This window comes from Atta colombica, unplaced genomic scaffold (genome assembly GCF_001594045.1).
Source record: "Atta colombica isolate Treedump-2 unplaced genomic scaffold, Acol1.0 scaffold198, whole genome shotgun sequence".
In the NCBI taxonomy this organism is placed as follows: domain Eukaryota; kingdom Metazoa; phylum Arthropoda; class Insecta; order Hymenoptera; family Formicidae; genus Atta; species Atta colombica.
Window position 1 is genome coordinate 2,843,693 of NW_017259291.1, and position 18,759 is coordinate 2,862,451.

Consider the following 18,759-nt stretch of genomic DNA (forward strand, 5'->3'; position numbering starts at 1 on the left):
ATATATCGCGTCGTTATATCATAATATTTTTCCTCGCGTAGTCATTATTTTCTTCATTTCCGTAACAATGTAAAAAAAGAACGTAAATCTGTATATATATTTTATACTCTTTACAAATAATATATGTATGTAATATTGTATATATGTATATCATACAGCGTACGCAACCTTACGCGCTAGAAATATTACCGTGGTAGTTACTCGCTTAAGTTTAAAAATGTTCTACCCATTAAAACGGAAGGAGAAACGTCCACTTCGGGCCTCGTGATTTTCTCGCGAGGGAAGAGAACTTTTCTCCAGGGAGGGAAAGGGGAGGGGGGGGGAGGAGAGAGGGGAGAAGGACTCTTCGAGATTCAAAGCTATCTCGTGGCGATCGTCGGAAATGATCAGGAGGAATCGTTAGTATTTACATGAGATAAAGCGCGATAATGTCGTTTCGTTTTGACAACTCGGCAATGAGGATCCTTTCGTCAAGCTTCGAACTTGGTTCGATCTTCACCTATAAACTATATCCGCGATTTAAAATCACTTTGTCCTTTCTATCTAAAAATCTTTCAATCGCATGCATTATTAATCCTTCTTAGCGGCCTTGTCGAGGCGAAGACGAACGAAGTGCTTAATAGGAACATACATAAAATTCATCTCTTCATACATCTCGCAATATATCTCCCAGTTCTTCAGCGCGAAGAATACACGTGATTGATTCTTGATCGTGATAATCGTTACTACGTCTCCTGTTTCTGCGAACGTTTTCTTGAATCGGCTGACAGGGATTCCTCATTTTCGAATGATAAACCACGATGATTTCGCGCGATGGAGGTGAGGATATCGTCATTCTGAATGTGTAGTTCAGTGTACGGAGTGCGGGGTGTTATTGGATCACGAATGCTTCACCACGATCACGCCGGGTCGCTGTTGGGTCTGCTGTTGCGTATGAAATTGGAGGAAACGATCGGCGTGCAGTATCCGTTGTTTCGCGGATGTTGCCGTGGCAGACGTCGTCGAGGGTGAAGAGGAAGAGGCGGACGTAGTCGCAGATTTCGTTGACGTTGAGTTCGCCGTCGCCTGTTGCTGTTGTTGTTGCTGTTGCTTGTTGGTCAGTGCCAATGGCACATCCTGCGCAGGTTCATCACTGAATAAATGGTCACCTTCCAGATGACGTATCGCCTCGACGATTGTTTCCAGATTCTGTCGAGACGTGTTCGCGATGTATAACCTTGCCTGCGACGTACCATCATCTAGGGAACTTGATGGCGAAGGCAACCTGCAGGGTCAAGAAAATTTTTATTACAAAATTGACTCTCATTAGATCTCGTGTATAAGATTTCCTCGGACAAAAACTCGGACTTACAGTACTCTTCTGTACAAGAAAATGCTTATATGTGATGTAATGACTGTCACATTAGACAATTTAGATATTTGAAACAAAGGTAAATTAAATGTCATTTCTAAAGTAATCCTACTTATTGACTTAGGCCCAATTTTTGCAAATAACAATAGGGATTGATTGCTTATTTGTATTTAAGGTAAAATAAGCATGTATTACCTCTCCACCTCGACTTTGGGTTCAGCCTTCATCGCGGCTTCTAAAACACTGGGTAATCGTGGTTCAGTAACCGGTGAGAAGGGCCTGCTGGGACTCGCGGTGATGTACTGAGGCGAGCCAGTCTTGAAATCTGCGGAGGATGAAGTAGCGTACGTGACGCGACTTGACGACGAGAACGAATCCGCGGTAGTTGGTTCCTCCATCGCCGTGAACACCTGATTCTGGGCGAAGGCGACAATCTTGGGGGTACTCGCGCGTGACTCTTCCTCTTTGATTTCTTCCGACACCATTTCAGCCGGCTGCGGCGACAAGGGCGGCGAGCTTGGATCCGGACTGGACGTCTCTACAGTTTGAGTGGAGCCTACCGGCGGCAAAGACATGACCGATACCACCTGAAGCGTGGCTACCGCCTCTTCTGTTTCCTGTGCCATCACGTTGTCCGTATGCTCGATTACCTAAGAAAGTAATGACATTTTTTTTATTTATAATCGCATGTGTGAAACTTGTCTCTTTGCGATCTGTCTGTTCATAGCGAAGACCAGATGAAATATTTTTGTACATGAAACGCAGGAAAAGGGAAAGGGAAGGAAATCAATTCAATCAAAATAATAAAATACGGTATACAATGTTGCAACGATCTGTTATCAGACGTAGTTATCTACGCGAACGATTAAAACAATGTTTGCAATATCTTTCGGCTGAAAAACGTTTAAATCCTCGAGGGTCAAACGAGTTTACGGTTGGATTATTTTCTGTAACGTGTACAGATAGCGATCTCTCAACAATCGAAATCGCTCGTTTTCATTGACTGTGATTTTCCAGTTAAGGCCTCTGTTATCGCGCTTTCATAACGTTTTTTTATAGTTACAAATTTTATAAAGTTTCATATTACCAATTTAATCAATTTATTCTTCTTTTCCTAAAGTTATATCGATTAATTTATATCTGCACAAAGTCCACTTTTACTTTACTTCCCGAAAAATTAGTGAAAGCAATATGGGAATGGAATTTACCTCGTGGGGCTGATAAGCGATTAGCTGATTGTCTCGGAATCTCTCTGGATACACCTGGCTCTGAATTGCTCTCATTTGTTTCTCTAAATGCAGTCTCGCCTGACGCTCCCTATCTAGCTGTCGCTTAAGCTCCACCACATCGCTGTTCACAACGGAATGTCCCTCTGTGGTCACTGTGATTACCGACAACGGCTCGGGGGACATGCTACCTAAGCCCTCGTCACCGCTCTCGCTAACGTGCATTGGTAGACTAACGACAACACCTGAAAAAGCAGAAGAAATCAAAATGAGAGAGAAATTGAATCATAATATCTTGTAAAAAAAGTAAATTGATTGATCAGCGCTTGAATAAGATTAGAATAAATTAAAATCAAGAATTTGAAAAATAATTAGAACAAAAATATTTTATTTTAATTATTTTTACTGTTTATTCTAATTTCTTGTACTTTTCAAACATCGCGAAAACATTACATAAAAAAGTCACATATGTTAGATAAATAATAGGTGTAAAAAACAATTTTTGTAGTAAAAACAACTTGACATTTTTATGAAACTAATTTATGAGAAAGGCTTGTAAAATTGGATTACAGTCGGCGAATAACCGCAATGAATTTCCAGCGCACACATGCAGTGTACCAACCTGTCCGCGCGATATAAATGAATGCGAGAGACCGTGAGCGAAATTAAATCTGGTCACTGTTTACGATATAGAGCAAATATAGAGACCATTACACTTCGCGCAGATCAAAGGCCAGTCCGTTTGTTTCAATGTTATATTAAAGCGAAGTGAATGTAAGGTTCCTGTATATTCATTTCATTTGCACATTATTTGACATCATAGAATGTTACGGTGAATTATAATGTGGTAACGGTACAGCAAATTGTCCGTCGTCCTTGCAAACATTTTCAATCAATCGAACATTTATTAATTAATGTGATTTCGAACGATACCTGTGATTATCGGCTATTAGTATCAATGAGATCATCGCGACATCGAAAGCTATTAATATCAATTTTTTCCTCAGCCTACATGTGAATTTAAAAGAGATATGTTGTTAAATTGTTTATAAAGTTTTTTATTCATGATTTTATCCTAAGAATATAATATATATTTCAATATTAATCTCTGTCTACACGATATTGAACATTTAATTAGTTTTTATATTCATATACTTATAAGTTTCATTAGGCAGTCTATAATCATTCAAATAAAACGTAAACTGAATAATTAAAATGTTTTTTTTTCTATTTAATAATAATAATAATAATAATTTTATTGAATGCAGCGATTAACATTAAATACGAAAACATAGATATCTCTTATATCTTAATTTTTCATCTATTTGCATTATAAAAAAAATATTCATAAAATTATTTTAAATAAATTATCAAGACTTCGAATTAGCTTCTTCCCCGCAGATTCGATTACGAAATATTATTCCATTGGGCGAATAATTATTGTAAATGTTGGGGTTGATATTTGAAGGCAATCAGGAGGGTTAACCGCGATTGATCGATAAAAGTCGGTTCGTCGGCATTAAATCCGCTTCGTCGCACAGCCGACGACGAACTTTCTGAATATCGCCACGCTATCGAACGGAGGAAACTAATTTACGATAGAACCGGAAATTGAAATTGTCTCGGCCGAAGTTCGCGACAGATACTTTCCGACAGGCACACCGCCGCGACGGCGACAGCGACGTCGTCGAAACGCCACTGGCGTCGAAACAGAGAGAGTACCCTTAATTCGTCCCTTGTATTTAGTCCTCGAAGTAATAAAGACTTTCGAGGACGGTCCTGACGCTGCCGTTGTCTCTCCGTTTCTCAGGACCCTTTATAATCCCCGAAAATTTAACCTTCCTGATATTACTTTCTGAACGATGCATGTGCAACATATCATAGATTTAACAATTATTTACACTAAAATAAAAAATTTTAATATTACTAGGAAATCCTATTTAAAATATTGAGACTTCTTTCCACTTATTTCATATCTCGATAAAAAAAGTAATAATAAAATATAAAAGTAATAATAAAATATTATAGGATCTCCAAGAGATCTCCTTCATGTAGATAACAATGAAATTGAGTTTCACAAATTAAATTTTATGGAAATTCTTCATTTATATATAAGCGATAGTATCACCTCGTTATTATATTAAGCCTCCCTCTTGAAATATGTACATCCTGTACATCCTTTCGCGCGATATCAAGTCGCGAAGAATGTAATTACTTTCGCGAAAATGACGAACGGCTCTCTCGAAATGCGTCCGCAATGACCACATTGTCGACACAAGATTAAAAAATTCCTACTTACAAAATTCCCCACTCTTATTACGAAATATGATTACTAATGTACTAATTCGATATAAATTAGATCAGATTACTTATGAATGGATCAAAAAAGAAATTTCTGATTTTTACATATGTATATTGTGGCAAAGCATGGTCGAATTTACCATAAAAGTGAAAATCCATATAGTCCATGTTTATTTGAAAGTACGACGGTATTTACTTACTTTTGAACGGAAGTCTCAGAAATGCAACAATTCAATTTCGCGATTGAGAAATAACTTATAGAAACTTCGAGGTGGCGCCGTATAAAAGCGGGAAAACCGTAAAATAAGCGGACTGCAATGTATATCCGCGCAACTTTTCGCGCTTTGCAGCGACTGTTTCCGCTTTTTGCTTTTACGATCCCAAATCCACATGGGACGTTGCAATCGCGGTCGCACGAGTGATAAATAATTCAAGTCCATTTGGAAAATCATGTTATATGACGGCCGACGAACGTTAATTCTATTGCTCTTTATGTATACAAATGTTTGCCAGCAAACAATGACATGATGTTTTATTGATGCAGTTTTACATTATGGTTACATTTTCACGGTTTGTAATGCATTTTTTTTACGGACGATCTCTTTGAGATTATTTTGATAAAATTATATATTCTTTTGTAAAAAAATATATGAATGTTTTCACTTTTGTACAAAATAAATTTGTTTTAAAAGTTGACAAAGCATTACCTTGGGTATCGGGTTTGCGTTTCTTGATAGGTACATCGCCACCTTCATGTTGATTTACCAATCGTTTTAGTTGACAATTTTGTGACAGCAGTTGTGTTTTCTCTTGCTCTAATTGATATATGTATTCGGCAGTCTGTTGGAGTATCGCAGCCTATAACATAAATAAACAGGAATTATTTCTTGTCAAATCGTAATACTTTTTCAAGTTATTACAATCTTCAAGTGTACCATTTTTTTACTGAGAAAAATGTTCTAATTAAATCAACGAAAGAGTCCAAAACAAAAATAACATTATTGTGAGATCGAACAGAATTTTTGATTCATAATCAATGCCATTCTTGTTAGTTCTTTTGTTGGTTTCAAAACATTTTTGCAGTATTGTGTTAAAATTCGCGCTAAAGTAAATTTGTGTAAAATACGAAATACGTTTACGATTAAGAAAAGACATCGAAATAAAAATTGTCGAGAACATCGGAGACAAGGATTCGAGAGAAGAGAAGAGAAGACAGAGAGAAGAAAAAGAAAAGAAGACCTCATAATAAATCTAGAGAGATCGCGTTTATCGCAGGTGCTCCTTACGTATCACATGCAACCTGCACCAGATCATCATCGGCCGAGGGAAGAAGAGAAGACCGGGGACTTCCTGTTTACTGTGTCACAAGCTTAAAGGGTTTTACGTGGTCGGGATGGAAAGAAGGGGACCATACTCCGTATAGGCCGATAACATCCGGTGGAGGCTATCGCGTGTCGTGCGTACTACGTCGTAGTAAAACGGGAATGACTTCGAAGAACAGTCCAGCAAAAACAAAAGGGCCGATTGATACCAACTGCGCGGGGTAACGGGGCCGGGTGTACGGTTCGCACCTGCCGACAGGTGGTTAACGAACAGATGCCCCGTGTACGCTGCGATCGTAAATGCACGAATGATGTCTACCACCGCCTTGTCCTTTCTCCGAGCAGCCGGTCCTTCGCGTCACGTTCTTACATTGAAAGAAAAAAAAAAAGAAAAAAAAAAGAAAAGAACGTGCTCGATTATCCCCCTCGGAGATGCCCCTTCTTTTTCGGTGTTAATTGGATACCAGCCTCGAGCAATCGAGCAATTGATACGCGCAACTTTCCTCTCTTTATCTCTACTTTTAACTATGTAACTCTATTATATATCTCGTATAAATGATCTTCTAAACAAAATAAAAAAGTATAACTTTAGACAAAATATAAATAAACTAAAATAAAAGGCAAATTATTAAATTTAAATTATTTAATCCGTATATTTTATTAATCTTCGATTAACATAATAATTGGAAATAATAAAGTGATATTTTATACACAATAAAAATATCTGAAAGAGCTCCTTGAATTAAAATATAATAAATTATTTTATTTCAATATTTTTATAGAATATAAATTACGATAAAAACAAGCAATGCACTTTGAATAATAATTATCAAATTATTGAATTTAAAAGAGATTTATCATAAGATATTGATTTATTATTAAAATTGCTTCATCTTTTATTTAAAATGCAAGTAATGAAAAATGAATTTTATAATAGTCAAAATCTGACTATTATAAGAAAAAACAGATTTAATAATAGTCATTAAATAAAACATTGTACATAAATTAATTTTAAGTTGCGCTTATTTTTTACAAATATATATAAAATGAAAATTAATAATGGCAGATAATATATAAAAAAAATATAATACTAAAAACACACAAGTCAGTAATCTGAATATATCAAACATTATCTCAATTATTATTTACTTTCAGTTAATCGCCTAGAAGTAAATTCAAATATCTTATTTTGAGCGATTATATAGAATTATAACTTTCATAAAATATTTATATTTTTCAGAAGAACTTCAAAACAAATCAAATCGTTTTTGGTTATTGTTATAATTTCTAACAAGTATTTGTACAATCAGCTCACAGAGTATATACGATTTAAAAAATGCCTTAGTTAATAGTAATATCATTTTCGTCGAGTGGTCTAATAGGAAAAAAATTCCACTAGGAACGGAACTTTTTAAAGACAGATAATGTGATATTATACTTGTAAAGTTAGATTATAAATCGGAATAACGTCTGTAATTAAAGATCGTAAATCAACTTGAAAAAAATGTTGTGTAATAAAGGTACGTGTTGATGATAAAGAGATAATCAATAGAGTTCATTCACACTCGCAATATTAATTGCTGAACGCGTTTCTTAAATCTAATCGCAGAAGGTCGAGAGCGTCACGACTACAACTTTTGCTTTCTCGGGAGCGGAATAAAAAGAATCTGTTGGAGCAGGTTGGCGTCGATTACCAGGCCGGAAGACCGTATCTCTCGCACGCAGCTTCTACGGTCGACTCAGCCCAAGCTCCAATGCACGTGCCGAATTCTTGTTAGCCGAATCGCTTTGCAAAACTCGACGCAGGCCAAGGCCGTTCGCCAGCGGCGACGGCAGCGGCGATGATGGGGACGATGTTATCTACAGGTAACAGGTAACGATTTATAGATGGGACAATCTTTTCTTTCTTGAACAGGCTGCAAATTCTATCCGCAGCCTAATTTACATTCGCAATAATAATTCAAACTTATATGCATTAACAACAATTCAAATTCACAAGATTTCCATTTTTTTAAATTCTAATTTTTTTTATATTTAGTAATAATAATATTTTTCTAAATATAACAATTTATTTTATGAAATATTATTATTAGTATCATTATTTATATGAATATAAAAAAATTCGGCACTAATTACCGCACAAAAACTCATTAGTCTTTGATTAACTTTGTTGATAATTTCGAAAATCGATAGCGATTAATAATAAAAATATTCATAAAAATAATAATTAAATAAAAAAATAAAACATTAGAACACACGAACAGAATTTTCGGTAAATTTTTAATCCACCGATTATTATATGCTTCCGATCTCATCGGTGCGTAACGAAAAGTTTAGAGCTGCGGTTCTTCGCAGTCTGAATGGGATGACAATACGCCGCGATCGATATAGAAGTACAAGATGAGAAGGGCGAAATAATGGCAGCTGGTGATCGAAAGAGAGGAAAATCTACTGCAACGCGCGATCGCGTGCCTGAGTTCGTGACCCCACCTGCTGAACTCGTTTCCATGAAGCTCACAACTCCCCTCAAATAATCGACAAAGGGATGTTGCGTATTCGTGAACATGAATGCATGTTATTGCGAAAAAATATTTTTTCACTAAACATGTAGAGAAGATATTGATTAACTTCTTTTTTTTTTTATTTTAAATTCGTAATTCAGCTCTTTTAGCTCTTAGATTTCTTCCAGCAGTTCTGCTTCAAAACAATCAGATCGATTTTCAAGTAATTGCAATTTTAAATGTAAAAATTCAGCAATTTAAGAATTATCATTTATTAACGCACTAAGAAAAAATATAGAATATATTAAAATTTAGTAGATATTTTCATTTGAATAGCATCAACTATCTTCAGTATCATATTACTTACGGTAAATAAATATTTACTCGATAAAAAGAAATGAATAGTTAGTTAATCAAATTAATGACTTTGTAACAAAGAAATCTTTATGTTAGTAAATATTTAGTTATGTTTAGTAAATATTTAGTTGGCACTATTCAAACAAATGATTTATCAAAATTTAGTAATTGTTTTCAGTGCACAATGCAAAACGTATAATTTCTTCTTGTATAAAAAAAAAAGAGTACACTAAGGGTACTCTGAGAGATTGTTGAAAAGACGCACTTCTACGCCGTTGTCGTGGCACGCAACGTAAGCTGTGGCATTCTACAACTGGTCACTACTACATTCTCCTTCTCTTTTGCCCTTCCGCACACCTTTACACTCGCTCCCTTTCACACTTTCTCCCTCTTCCTCGCTCCTTCCTCGCTTCAAGGGCTCGATTCTCCTCGTCGAGCCTTTCCTTCTTCGGCCCGAGAACTTTCCCGTCGAGTCTCTCCGCCGCCACGGCGATGGAATCGAATCGTTTTCTTCTTGTTGCAGCGGCGGCGGCGGCATTCCAAAACACGAACGCGCCGATGCATTCGAGCTGAGAGAAAGAGAAAGAAAGAGGGAGAGAAGAGAGAAAAAGATAGAAAGGAGAGGAGGAAAGAGAGAACCCACCGCGAACTCGCCCTCATTCGACTACACTCGCGCGATCGTTTGTAATTCCGCGCGCAAATCCAACAGGAATTCCCCACTATCATGGTTGTGTTCTATTGTTCCCGTTTGCATTGATGCGTCCCTTTTCTCTATTGCGTCCTCCTCGACTACAAATTGCCATCGTGATTGCAGATCAATGGAAATAAAATCAAGAGATAGCATGTAAGGTGTCATAATGTTGAAATAAATTAAGGCATTATTTAAAATTTTTATGCGTTAAAACGATAATACCGGTATTCCTATGAAGAGCTTCAGCAAAAGGATCGTAACTTTTAATTTCATTATACATTTATTACATTATACGCTTGTATAATACAGTTATCTCTGTTAATAGTGTATTGAAATAAAAATTGTTGAAAGTTTTTATATTAGGTACGTTTGACGGTAATAAAAAGTTAAATAACTGTAATAATCGCAGAATTAATAATAATCCTATTTAAATCTAATTCATAAGCGCACTTAACTTGTTTCCTTTCGCAGAACGACGCGGTCCGGATTGCTGTAATTAATTGCTGTTATCGCGCCGTACATTCTACGCGCTTAATTACATAATATGCACGAACGAAAATTTTCGAGCAGGCGGAACGGCGCCAATGATTCATCGCGCAAAACGCCGCGCCACGACGCCCGCCGTTATTATTATATCGTAATTACCTTGCTTATAAAAGCGGCAGCTCGCTCGCAAACGTGTTCTCGGCTGGCATAGCAAAAACACGGGAGAGGCGCATGAAATTAACATTCCGCAAAGTAATTTGGTAAATAATTAGTTATCAATTTCCGTAAAAGAGCATCTCTCACTTAATGTAGCTGCTGTAACTAAGAGTTTCCTGCATTTTGTGCTTCCTGACAGCATAGGAAAGAGGAAGAGAGAGAAAGAGAGGAATCAAAATAATTATTCATTTTCTATGTGAAAATATATTACAATAATAAAATCTTGCATACACACATAAAAGTATTTGAAAGATCTTAACCATTTTTTAAAACTTTTTTAAGCTTATTTCTGTTTTATCGCTTTGTTACTTAAAAAAGTGACACAACTAAAAGAATTAAGTTCAAAAAAATTATTTTTGAACTTGAAAAAAATTATTGACCAACTAAATAATATCGGCGAAAAGAAAGTATTTAACATGCTCAAATATTATTTTCACTTTATAATTCCTAGAAAATCACTTTTTCTTAGATGTGACAATTTTTTTAAAATCTTTTTGAACTGTGATGATTTCTATTAAGTTAATTCACTTTTAATTGATAGAGTAATATTTATTTAATTCATTCACTATAATAACTAGAAAATCATATTTTTTTTATTGTGTCACTTTTGAAGTATAAGCAAATAATAATATGAATCATCTCTTTGTCTCGATTTGGAACAAATATTATTGTATATCCCTGTTATTTTTTTCTCCACCTCCTGCCGTTTTCTGATTAATTTTCTCTCTGAATGTCGCAATAGGCGATTACGTATTTTGCGAAAGAGCCAAATATGCGCGGTCTAGGATTCTCTACGCTGAGGTAACGAGGAAGCGAGGTCAGATCGGTACTACGCGGGAAAGATAAAAAGGCCCGTAGGTTGCACGTCGTCGTTTTCGAATCACCTTCCTGGAAGGGAATCCTTTGTGTCCATGCGCCGTATGCTAAGTAAGCGGCTTCGCCGGCGTCCTAAGACGAAACCAGAGATGCCAGAAATTCGAGCCGGCCTCACGATGGCGCAGCGGCGAGGGCGAACCGAACGCTGGACCGGACGTTGAAAGACGACTGGTGTCTGTTTTCGCTTACGATGACGAAATTGCGACATAATATGCGATAAAACGGAATTTCACGCTTAATCGTACGCAACATGGCCAATTTCTCTGATTTGACCGAACGATAATTATAAACTCGAAGTAAAAGTAGCTTAACAAATTAACGAAAATCGATATGATAGGATTCTTTTATCGATCGTTTTAAAATAAAACTTACACATCACTGAAATAATAATAATAAGATAATAAATTCTGAAATGATACAATTAAGTTCTTTTTTAATTTTACCAAACTTTTCAAATTAAACTAATGACTAATGCAATAGAAACGGGGAACAATTATGTATATGGAACTGCGTACGTCTTTATGAATTTCAAAGGATTCGCAATGCAATTCTTATAAAAGAAAAGAATAGTATAACGATTAAGCGGACTTTTTTTTTAATCTGATTCGCGTTTGCGATTGTAGTCAGAGCAACGCGTCGCCTATTATTTGTCTCTATAAGGCAAACATATAATTTTCCGTAATTGCACGGTTATTACCGGACAATCCTCGCGATCTCACACGCTGAAAGTGTTCTCGAGTGTTCAATCGAGAGAGTACCGCGAAGTATAATATTCCGAAGATATTTCGCGTTTCGTTCGCGTACGCTTCGCTATTACACCACGACGGGGAATTATAAATCGGACGCATTTGTTCGTCCGTCACGGTACATTGCGGCGAAGCGCCGCGGCGCCAGACGTCGGCGCGAGAGTGCATTTTTCGTGCAAGAACGAAAATACGTTTCCCGCGAAGCACTCTCCGCCGTCACGTACCGCGTCTCATCTCCCCATCCGCTTCTTCTCCCATTTTTATGTCGCGGTCTCAAAGTGCTCTATCGTCGTGCCGTAATTAAAAATGTTCATTGCCGCCTCCTTGTACATGATAAGATGGACGAAATTGTCATACCGTGAAGCGAGCGCGAGCGAATAATATTTCGTACATAATACATCTCACCTAAAGTGATTGGATGGCTCTCGTCAGCGCAAGTTAATTTTTAAATCGCATTAAAACTCTTGTCGGTGCACATTCTGATCTCGAGAGATAATAGGTATATTAAAAGCGTTTCTGTTATTACCTTTAGGAATGGAAAATTTTTACAATTTTTCCGTTAAAGAGCAGTCGCTGCGTGAACGCGATAGAAAACTTAACGAGAACAGAAATGCGTGAATACAATTAATTAATTAATTAATTAATTAATTAATTTTCTCCGTGAATTTATCCGTAAAATTGACACTTTGTATCTTTTTCCGTTTCTTTTATATTATACGAACATTATTCAATAATACTTTTTATCGTTTCACTCGAAGAAGATTTTGAATCACAAGCATGATTTTGTCTATTTGTCTAATCATTTTCACACATAAAGATGCAAAGAGTACTGACGTTTGTTCGACAGTTACAGTTTTACCTGCCTCATTAAATAAGAACTGAAACGTGGAGAGAAACGAGAGAAGAATAAAAAAAAGAATGGAATGACGTCGAGGCGTCAAACTAAGATAAAAAACAAAAAGGGAAGAAAGGAAAGAGAGAAATGAAGGTGTCGGACAAGAATGGCGGACAGTAGTAGTGTTATGCAACTGCATTCTGAGCGTAGTGCACTCTCGTACGTGCACTCGAGGACATTACTCCCTGTGTGACTCGTTATTCTTGAGTTTCAACAACAACATGATCCGAAGAAACTGATTAAGAAAAAAAAAACGCGATTTATCGTTGTTATTAGCAATGAGTGTTTATAGAAATAAATAATTGTAATGACATGAGAAATTTAAACACAGGAGAGAATAATGCCACTTTCGCTCAAAGCTTGGTGGTTAAAATATTCATATATGCACTAAGAGAAAAATGTACTAAATTTTAATAAATAATTGTTTGAATATAGTACTAATACAGTATTCATTTACGGAAAATAAATATTTATTAAATAAAATATAATGATAGGTAAATCAAATTAATAGTTCTTGTACCAAATAAATATATGTTTAAATTTAATAAAGATTCAATTGGCATTATTCGAATAAATATTTATTAAAATTTAGTTTTAATTTATTTTTCTCTCAGTGTAAATATACAAATACAGAAAATATACAAGAAATTAGAGTTTCGTAAGTGAAAGAAACTTAATGTTGACGATCTTAGTTAATTAACTAATTTGCAATCAAGTAATAAATAATCATAAGTGATCATATAAACATGGATGTTTGACGTTTCTAGTAATTTCCTCAAACAATCAAAACTTCTAAAATATAAAAAAATAAATTTCTACATACAAAATAATCAAAAAGAAAAATTAAAATGTCATTCTTACGATACAGGCCGACTAGTTTGTGGTGGCAAGATGATTCGTTCGCATACCTGCAACAAAAACGAACAAAATAGTAATTAGAATAATGTTAATTGAAATACATAAAGATTATATAATACTAATAAGCTATTAGATAACCGAGGAACAGATTAAAATAAACGTTATATTTTTCACGTATAATAAGATTCAATTTTATTCAACAGAAATCATATAAACATCCAAGCGTGACAAACGTCCGTTCGTCACCTTTATCAATCGAATGCATGAACGAAGCTGAAGTTTAACTCAACCGAGCGAGCAAAGACTGACGACGGACGTTTGCCGGAAGCTCAGAAGCCGATCGGGTAAGTTGACGAATCGACATATCCGACTTGATCCGTTTACGGTGGAAGATGTGTTCGAAGTCTGTCCCGTCACGGGTAGTTCCTGTCCGTGACGGGACGCGAACTTTTACGTATCGATTTTGCACGAAGATCGGCGTCTAATTGTGTCCCAGGAGTTCATTAGCATAAATACATAATGTCCACGTAACAACTTTGCCATGGTTCAACATACTAGTCGCGCGGCCGTTAGATTGTAACGTCGGGAGTTCGCCGGCTATAAAATGTAGTCGGTAGGAATGCGCGTGGGAATGCGTGAGCGAGAGAGAAGAGAGTTATATGTGCGTTCTCGATGAATCGATATTAACGACCGCGCATTACACACCGCGTCAAAACGACGTAGTCTTCGTATTATTAGAAGCATAGGTGGAAAATGCCTTTATTGCAGATACATTCTTAATTTCTTTTCACGTATTTGTTAATTATTAATTTAGGTGTTTCTTGTGTAAATAAAATAAATAATAAAATATCTGAACCTCTGAAAGCCTTCATTACGAGCCGATATATAATAATTAATACTAAATGCGATTTATTTGATAAAGAATTTCAAGAGATCACAGAATACTATTGGTAATTTAAGAACTTAATATCCCAATTTATTGCCTCGATATTATATATATTTACATACTCTACCACGCATATCGATATACAGGCCAAATCAATTTACTCTCACATGAATGAAAATGTCAGAGTCTCACGATTTTCAAGAAATCAAACCAATCAAGATTTCTAAGAAATCTTACAGGCATATACGAAAGATGGGATGGAACGAAATTTTAAGAGAAATCTCATTTATTTGAATGCCAATCGATTGAAAGAAGATACTTTTTTGCATTTTCCCACGTTGTTATCCAATACAATTACGTAATCTTTATGTTCTTAAATGAGAAAATTCGAATAATCGGATTAGCAATATAATGTATAAGTGGGTCAAATCCGGCACGTACTGCTGCCGGATTTGGAAGCTCGCATTGGATCGACAAATATCCGAAGGCGTTAAATCGCTGGCTTATAGGATTTCCAGCGATACTCTAGTTACGGATAAATTTGCCGCGGATAATCCGTTCACTACATGACGCTATCCGGTAGCATCTCATGAAACGGCATCACGTTCTGCGTCCGTTTTTCCTTTATTGCTGAATGTAAACAGATTAAATTATTCATTTACATTACTTACTTTTTTTAGATCTATCACACAGCTTCGCACCAATGTACGTAAAGTATTTTTGAAAATGTCGAGATTGCTAGTTTTACTTGCATGTGTTTTGAGTAACAATTCTCGATGCATTCACCGAAACGCAGATTAATTAACCTGACGCCTCTGTCATTAGAAATCAATCTCAAATTTGTGACATCAATCGGATGTAGATATTAGACATAAAACGTGAATCTCTGATCTTAATCAGAAATGTTAATTTTTTTGGTTACGACTGAGTTGGACTGTTAAGATATCAAAGGTGCAATAATAACGTAATCCCCTGAATTAAGTGATATTTATTATTTTTAATTTCATGTCAAAATCAATCTATTTTTGTGTTTAGTTTCAAAGTAAACAATGTATTAATGCATGAGCTTAATAAATAATAAATTTGAGTTAATAAATAAATAAATTAATTTAGTAAATTTTCTTATATCAAATTGTTCAATTTCATTGTTTTAATAAAATTAACGACATATTGAGTAGGAGTTGGTGATCTATAGAAACGATTAAAAAAAAAACTTCAATTGGATATAACTTGACATTATAAATTTAACAGTCATTACTATACCCACAGTTTAGCTGAGGAACACTAAAAAAATTCTAACATTCTTTCAATGAAATAAATACAAATCAAAACAATTGGGAACATTCCTGCCGATAACAAAGTATCGAGATTTAGAAAAATCACTATATATATATATATATATATATATAGTGATTTCGTCGTTTAAAAAGAAGCCATTAGTGGCATTTCGTTTCAAAGAATCAGTTAATGGGAAGCCAGTATAATGGCGCGTAGTAGTCAGAGAGTTAAGATAATAAAAAAAACCACTTATGTCAGTGCCAGAGCGATGTTTCAAAGCGTGACGAAGAAAAAGAAAATTTGATTTCATGAACTTCGACTGAAAGGAATACCAATAATTAAAATTTGGACGAAATAATATCGTACTCCTCGGAAGCCTAATGTTGAGAATGGTGAGAAACATAGACCAAATATGAAAATAATGACTGAATGACTTTATCAATCTATTGTACAACTTATTCTATGATTCCTTTTTAATTTTATCTTACATAACGAAGAATTAATCTGTTGCATTTTTGCAAGATATATTGTATTTTAATTATATGTTGCAACAATTTTTACAAACATATACACGGAAGGAACGATTATGTTAAAATATTTAAAAATTTAACTTCATACAGATCTGAGAATAATTTTATCAGCCCATCAAAATAATTATATAGGAAACTCGAGCATAAGCAATGCTGCAAAAAGTTTTGACATTTTAGCAACTAGTTTGAGTATTCTATACATTTATTTTAATGGCCCAGAATTATTTTCAGATCTGTATCTTAATTTTGAGGTATTTCAATCATATCGCTCTATCGATATGTAGCAAGTATCTTCATAAAATAAGCGATGTTTTTTCAAAAGAAAAAAAAAATCGAAAAAGAAAAAGAAAAATATATCGATTAAAAGAGCGTCATATCACATGAATCGAATAAATATGCATATTCTAGATAATAATCAATTTAAAAAAAAAGGTACATTGACGAGTCCACAGAACGAATACGTGTGCAAAACAAAGGTCGTATGCAAAACAAGCAATAGATTTAAAAGAAAACAGGCGCCAAAGAGAAGACAAAATCCGAGAGACGAGAACAAACGTACACCTGATACTCTGATTCGAACGCAACGTCGGGTTGCAGTTGCGTTTCTGGGGGAGAATCACCGTCGATAGCGCGACGAGCATGCAATTACTGGCTTCAACCAGACTCATGGAAAAGCCGGTAATTAGTTAGCGCGCTCCAGATTCGATGTGTTTGAGCAGATAAGCTGGCGCCCGACCACTACCGTGACAGCGACTCGCAAACCATGAGCTGGTTCATGGTCAAGGCCAAGGTCACTTCGTGTACTTATTTAATAACCATTAATCTTAGCTTTTTTTTCCAGAAAAATTACAATTTTATTTATTTAATATATTTGAAGTCTATGATAAAACTGTCTTTAATCCTCCGACGATAGATTTACTTTTATTGAATCCATTCAATTAAAAATCTCTTTGTAAAATGTCAAACTATTCAATTTTCTTTATGTTACACATATATATCTATAAATTTAAATTATTATTATTATTCTTATTAAAATAAAATACTCGTTCCTTTTTATATTTGAGTTATTTTAATTGAAATTAATCAGTGACTTTCTTTTAATCAATTAGTTTTTATTTATTTTAATTAATAAATTAAATATATCTTATATGGAAAGAACGGTTTTGTTTGAAGTGTTTACAAATTTAATTAGATATACATATAGATCTAAAAATAATTTAATTAAATTATCAAGATAATTATGAAGAATACTCAAGCTGGTTATTAAAGTATCAAATTTTTTTATCATGTTTCAGTTTCCTATATGATACACCTATTTTGACAGTTCAACAAAATTATTTTCAGATCCTTACTTTTAGAACTTTTAGATTCTTCACAGCAAAATTCTTTCCGTGTAAGATCTGTTATACATATTCAGTATAACTATGTTACAGATTTTGACTTCGAAAGATTAAACGTAGCCATTAAATTTTGTTATGCTTAAATTTTTCAACTTAAATTTTTCTATTTAGATTGTACGATATAAAAATTGGACGGAGATGTGTAGACCTATGCTTTCTCAGAATAAAGTTTCAGAAGGCGTTAGCGATTCCCTTTGGATTGCAACCGAACGAACTCTGTTCGAACCGAATATCTCGCAGAATCGCAAGAATCGCTTACAAAAGAGTGGCGGTTTTGGTACCGTGTCACGCATAGCAGATTAGCGGCGTAGAGCGTGTTTGACCGCGTGCTCGCGTGTATCCGACACTCTTCACGCGAGATTCTAAGAGCGCGATCGAGTGTCAGTAGTCGGTTTTCTCGTGAGAACGGATACACGAGAGATCTGACTCGTTGATCGTTGTATTGCATTATTCCATCTCTGTATGCATCGCGCGGAGTCTCGATTGACTAGCTTCAGAATCTTCTCCGGAGGAGCACATACCGCCATTTGTTCGACTGTGCCTTTATCGTATCCTGCAGGACGATAAGCTGTCGCAATCGACGACAATGACCTCGCACTAAACTCGCAACTCCGATCGAGAGCGTACATTTCAGTCAGCAAACTTTCGTCGTCATATACATATTTGCAAATCCTATATTCGTACATGAAACCGATTTTACTGAAATATTTGAAAATTTAACAAGACACGGATCTGAAAATAATTTTACAGAATTGGATATGTACATAAATTTATATTAAAATATATAATATCAAATTATATCATATTTAAATTATTTTTAACTATTTTTACAAATCGCC

At 35.1% G+C, this 18,759-nt stretch overlaps 1 protein-coding gene across 1 annotated transcript in view; it reads right to left on the minus strand.

Moving 5' to 3' along the window:
• Positions 1-309: 309 nt before the first annotated feature.
• The window catches only part of LOC108686890 (helix-loop-helix protein 11), a 149,820-nt gene continuing 131,370 nt past the window's right edge, over positions 310-18,759 (minus strand). The window contains exons 3-6 of the mRNA XM_018192395.1: positions 5,586-5,736; positions 2,560-2,822; positions 1,547-2,001; positions 310-1,264 (exon numbers count right to left, since the gene is read on the minus strand). Of these exons, the coding sequence (XP_018047884.1) occupies positions 880-1,264; positions 1,547-2,001; positions 2,560-2,822; positions 5,586-5,736 (1,254 nt within the window). The 3' untranslated portion in view covers positions 310-879. The remainder of the gene's footprint in view (positions 1,265-1,546; positions 2,002-2,559; positions 2,823-5,585; positions 5,737-18,759) is intronic.